At 59.9% G+C, this 5,827-nt stretch overlaps 1 protein-coding gene across 1 annotated transcript in view; it reads left to right on the top strand.

Annotated features, from left to right (window-relative positions):
* Positions 1–2,641, top strand: part of RYR2 (ryanodine receptor 2) — a gene marked incomplete in the record, with an annotated part of 234,621 nt that extends 231,980 nt beyond the window's left edge. The window contains 2 exon segments of the mRNA XM_027770831.1: positions 496–547; positions 1,150–2,641. Coding sequence (XP_027626632.1) covers positions 496–547; positions 1,150–1,245 — 148 coding nt within the window.
* Between the last annotated feature and the right edge of the window lie 3,186 nt (positions 2,642–5,827).

Genomic DNA, 5,827 nt, shown 5'->3' with positions numbered 1-5,827 from the left:
GCTGATAGTCTGTCTCTTCTTTCTCCAGTGAGCACATGACTAAGGCAAAAACCTCTTAAAAAAAAAAAAGAACAGAAACTTGGCCATTCCTTGGGACTAGCCCGAAGTACAGTTTGGTAAAATGCTCTTCTTAATTTCTGACTCAACTTTAACATGTTAACATAAGAGCGCTGCAGACTAGTAGGGCAGAGTGGCGTGTACTCCGCTGGGCTGCCCAGCCGTTCGGGCTTCTCAGAGCCGGTCTCGGTACAGCCCCGTCAGCGCTGGTCATTTCTGACAAGTGTGCACATTCCCCACCGGCCGCCGAGCGCTTCAAGGGCGGACTCCTGCATCACAGCAGAAATGTCGAGTCAGAAGCTCGCTCCCCTCTCCCGGGCGCTCTGAGACTCCCACACGGGTCACTGTGCTTCCCCGTGTGCACCGTGACCGTGGGGCCGAGCGTGTGACAGCGCGTCCCACTCACACCGCCTCACTGAGCAGCCTCTCTGTCTGCAGGTTTTTCCTGATGTACCTGATAAACAAGGATGAGACAGAGCACACGGGACAGGTGGGTGACAGTGAATGCGTGGGACCCTCCTCGCCCGCGGCGGTCCCTCTCGACCTGTCTTCCCTGCCGCAGACGGATGTGGGAAGGTCGACTTGGTTTAGAAAGTAGATTTCTGAACTCTTGTACAGTATGAGCTTTCATTTACTGGCCGGGCGGGTCGGGACTCACTCTCCATAGGGAAACCGAGTGTTCTGAATATGTCGTCCCCCCATTGTCTACCGGGTGGCTGACGGCTTGAGGTGAACTTCAGGTCACTGCCCGTGGTCCGCGCGCAGAGCCGCACCCGAATGTCGGGCTTGTAGACCACCTGGAACTCTTCGGCCACTGCTCACCTGAACCTGCTGGCCAAACGCTTGACTGGAGGAAGGAGGCGGCTAACGGGAATGCCGTCTTGGAACCCTTCCGAGCTTCTGCCCCGGTCTGTTTTTGTCACCATGGCGGTCAAGAGGCCTGGTGGTTGGGCTAGAGTGTGAGGGTCTGGCGCAGCGGGCTAGAGACCATCCCGGTGAGTGTGGGCCCTGGCCACGTGCCGTGCGTCCCAGGGAGCCACTGTCACGGTCCGTGCCGGCACGGACGGGCCTAACGCAGCCCTTGTCCCACAGGAGTCCTACGTCTGGAAGATGTACCAGGAGAGGTGCTGGGAGTTCTTCCCTGCGGGGGACTGCTTCCGGAAGCAGTACGAAGACCAGCTCAACTAAACTCGGACCCCCACCTCTCAACCCCCCACCCCACCTCTCTCGGAAACACCTGCTGTTCGTGGGACTCACCACCCAGTGAGCTTCCCGGGCGCGCCGAGCTGTTCGTGAAGACCTGACTGCGTCCCTGTGTTCTCGTAGAACAGATTGGAGAACGAGCTAACGTCACACACCTAGGGACTCCGGGGAGAGGACTGTTCTGGCCTCTACCGCACGTACACACGCGCACACGCACACACGCACACACACACGTGCTGGGGGACTCCTGGGAGTCTCTGTAGGTCACGGGGCCACACCCCCGGCCTCCTGGTGTCACCCTTGGAAGGAGCGTCGACCGAGCGCACTGCCGCAACCGCGGTGCCCTGGAGCCGGCGAAGGAAACAGTGCCTTACTGGACGCGGGTTGAGCTATGCAGAAGATCCGTGCATGAGGGCGTCCCAGCCCCCTGACGCCCCGTTTTTCTTAGGTTGCTTTGTGAGTTCTGCCTGTGTTGTTTTCTTTGGTGAGGGCGGGGTTGCCGTGCGCCGCCCCGGAAGTGGCCGGGGTGTCTCAGGATGGAGTGGGCAGCTCCTGTCTCACCTGCGGCCCGCCCTGGGCCCTCCTGCTCTCGTGGGTAACACCCGCTGCAGCACGCAGCTTCATGAGATCCTTGTCTGAAAACCCGTCTGCAAGCCGCACCTCCACACATCACCCCTGCATGTCTGCTGTGCGAGTGAACACGGTTACTCCAGACAGGAGCGGCGCCGCGAGCGCTCAGTGACCCCCACAGTGAGAGTCGTGGACTCGGTGGCACATTCGGAGCCGGCGTCACGACCGACCGCGGTCCCGTATGCGCTCACGGCGCTCGGCTCTTCCTCCCGGCTCTGCCGCGGCTGTCGGGGAGGACTTCTCGTCAGGCCATTTCGAATCTCAACGCTGAAGCAATAGCCATTCAGGGATTTCGTCGGCTGCACCAGAACACACGGATGTTGACCCGAGTCCCTCGTGCTCCCTTCCGGGTCCTTCTAAGAGTAACGTTGACGGTGCAGAATGGGAGCCAGGTTGTTTCACGAAATCAGAGCTCTTTTCTTATCAGTCTGCTTGTTAATTTCGGAATTGTAAACCGGCTCTGATTAAACGGTTTAACTAACGTCCTCACCCTCTTCTTCCTCCGTCTCCCCATGGCCGGCTCACAGACAAGCCGTGCGTTTTGCCTCCGGGGGCCTCGGTCACCCCAGATGGGGTGGGATCGTCACACCTCCAGGTTCCGTGTCACCAGGCGGCGAATCTGCTGGGTCCATGGTGTCAGAGCCTCTGTCCTCGGGCAGCGCCCAGCTCGCGGTCGGTCTGCACCCCGGTGCAGCCCGTTCACAGCGCTCCCTTGCCGGCGGCTGGGCTTCTGTTACCGTGTGGAGGAGTGGACAGCAGCGGGGGGCTGGAAGCCAGCCAGTGTGGTGCGTGCTCTGGGCATCGGGGCACGACAGATGTCGCGCCTGGGTTTGCATCTGCCCTTCGGTGTCCCTCGGGAGGGAGCCCGGGAGGCGACCTTGGCGCTCTGGGCTGTCTGACGGGATCCGGCAGGTCGCCCCTGAACATCCATTGAGGTGCACGCCTCTGACATGCGGGAGTCCCCAGTGCCTGGAACCACTCCTCCAGGACCAGTGGAGCTGACAGGTCAACCTGCAGCAACATGCGAGCTGGTGACTGGGCTGGCGGGGTCTGTGGGCCCTCGGAGCCCCTCCTGATGGCCGCCCTGGCACGGGCCCTGGAGCTCTGGGTAACTGGACCGAGAGGGAGGGGCTGGGCATGGACGGACGGGCTCCAGGCACCGCAGAGGAGCGGGCGGGTCACGGGACGCCTGGTGACGAACTGGACCAGTCCCTTACCCACTAAGGCTGTGGAGGAGAGGGAGCTTCCTATACCGGCGTCCCCCGGGACATGACTGAGTGAGCCCCAGACACTGCCCAGGAAACCGGTCCTCTCAGCACTCGCGCGTTAGCTGGGAGCGAGCACTCGCAGGGCAAGCCGTCACCCCCACCCGCGGACGCCACTCTGCCTCTTACTCATCTGCCCCTGTGTTTTCACCCAGACACGCCTTTGGGGCCAGCTTGATCAAATAAATTGAGAACTTCAGTTGACGTTTTCCAAGCGTGTTCTGATTGTGTCTAGTCACACTTCTTGGACAAGAGGCCGTGTCTCCTGTGGACAGGGCCGAGAACAAGACGTTGAGAACATACGTGGGGTGTTCGAAAAGATCACGGAGTGGTACATTATGAAAACTCTGGGACCAGCAGATGGTATAATGGTTACATTGCTGGACTCCCACTTGAACTCATCCACAGTTCAAGTCCCAGACCCGGAGGCTTAAAACTCATGCCAGGTGCATGTGCGTGCGTGCCCAAGATCCCAAGAGGAGAATGGAGGAGAAGGGATTGCGGCGTGGCCACCCGCAATCCCTTGGTGATTTCTTGCTTTCTGTCTCTCTGTTTGTCTCTTGTCTCTTTGGTGAGCGCATGCGCTCTATAGCAAGAATGTCTCTCTAAAAAACAGACAGTGCTGTGCAGGGTCACACTGGCCCCGGCCGAAGTGGACTTGTGCTCTTGTTCTGCCTTCCAGGAGCCTTGACACCCATGTACTGGGACGACCAGTGCCTGGACGTGCGGCTCTTCCTAAGAAAACCATGCGCTCCCCCTGTCCTGCTTCACGGGGGAGGCCCGCGACTTCCTGGCCCTGGAGGTCTCAGTGTGGCTCTCGGGGGTGAGAGCCTCATTTTCTCTGGACACAGGAAAAGAGAGGGTTTTAAAATTTTTAATTGTGAGAGAGAGTGTGCGCTCAGAGGGGAGGCAGAGAGAGATGAGGGGAGGGAGGAAGCACCCAGGCTGTGGTCACACCACTATCACTACCATCCATTTCTCTGTCCTGCCGGGACTTGGGCACACACATGTGCATGGTATGTTCTTTAAGCTATCAGGATAGAATTCAAATGTCTGCCAGGCAGGCTCCCTTAACCTGTCCACTAGGCTGAGCCAGCCCACAAGAGAACTTTTTTTTTTTTGGAGAGGTTTCTCACTATAGGCCGCGTGTGCTCACCAGACAGACAGAGAGAGACAGACAGAAAGCGAGAAATCACCCCCCAGGGGGGATGGCCACACCGCAATCCCTTCTCCTCCATTCTCCTCTCGGGAACTTGGGCATGCACGCACACGCACCCGGTGTGAGTTTTAAGCCACTGGGTCCGGGACGCGAACCGCGGTTGACTACGTGGGAGTCCAGCGACATAGCCATTACGCTGGTTCCCACCCACTAGAGAACTTCTGAAGAATTGATTTCTGGGACGTCAGCGGTGACAGTGGCACAAGGGCCCCGGAGACCGCCCATCGGAGTCGACTTCACGGCATCTGTGAGGCTGAGTGTGAGCCACTGCTGTCTGCACAGAAGCATAATTCGTTTCGATATTTTTCATTAAGATTTCATTCTTGTAAAAGTTTAAGGAAAAATGATTAAATAGAAGCACCAGAGTCTTGGAAAAGGAAACGCCGAGCCGCTCGTGGGGGGAGGGCACAGTTCCTCAGAGGCCGACGCTCCCTGGGACCCCGAGTTAAACGAAGGGTCTTTGGCCCGCTCCCGGCACGATTGGCCACCCACAGGCAGTGCGCGCTCCTCAGCGGCTCCTAAGCCCCAGCACTGCCGTTGCCCACGCGTCTTCACGCAAATGCCCCGAAGGTTAAACCGACCCCAAACCCCATCAGCTGCTGGCCGCCTGTGTATCTCTGTGGGCCCCATACAGCCACAGAGACCTCTCGGCGAGGGAGCGAGAGACCTCTCGGCGAGGGAGCCAGGCCTACGAGCTGCCCCAGCCTTGGCCGTCTTCTTGCAGGACCTTCCACAGCACTGTCGGCGTCCGGCATGTGAATGCGTGTCACTCAGGCCACGGCTCCCTTTCCCTGGGGAGGGGAAGTTGCGTCTTTGCCACCTGAGCCAGACCCGGTGGGGCAGAGCTGGCAGGACGCTGGCAGGCCAAAGGGTCTGCGGGTTGTCGCTGGGCCTCAGTGTGTCGAGGACCTGCTACGGGGCGACGGCCAGTGGGTGAAGAGCTGAGGTAACCGACTGATGGCCTGCAGCAGCACAAGCGCCTCCTGCCCTGGCGGCTGAGGAGACGCCACGGGGAAACTGGTACCCCCCAACAGTAGGCGAGGGAGCCCGGGAGCTTAGCCTCTGTCCCTTCTAAGGACACGTGGCATCCCCGCGTGCTGGAGAGGTGGCCCGGCCCTCCTCATCCCTAGGCTTCCTTGGGGCTTGGGTCCCAGGTGGCCCTCCCCAACTGGTTGGTGAGGCTGGGGCCACGCCATCCTGGGGCCACACCAGCCCTGGGCCACACCATCCTGGGACCACACCAGCCTGGGGCCACGCCATCCTGGGGGCATGCCAGCCGGCCCTCGGCCTCACTCACCCGTCTAATCTCCTAGTTTCCTCCTCAGGCAGAATTAATCGTTGGACGCGGCTCACTCCATGTCCCACTGGTGTTTTCCGAGCTTTGAGCAGTGCCAAGACTCCAGACCCCGACGTCTGAGCAGAGCCCGCCTGCCTGTGCTTCACTTGCATAGCG

This window comes from Tupaia chinensis, unplaced genomic scaffold, assembly GCF_000334495.1.
Source record: "Tupaia chinensis unplaced genomic scaffold, TupChi_1.0 Scaffold000161_1, whole genome shotgun sequence".
NCBI classification, from domain to species: Eukaryota; Metazoa; Chordata; class Mammalia; order Scandentia; family Tupaiidae; genus Tupaia; species Tupaia belangeri.
The sequence above is the reverse complement of the archived record's forward strand: the minus strand, read 5'-3'. Positions and strand labels throughout refer to the sequence as shown.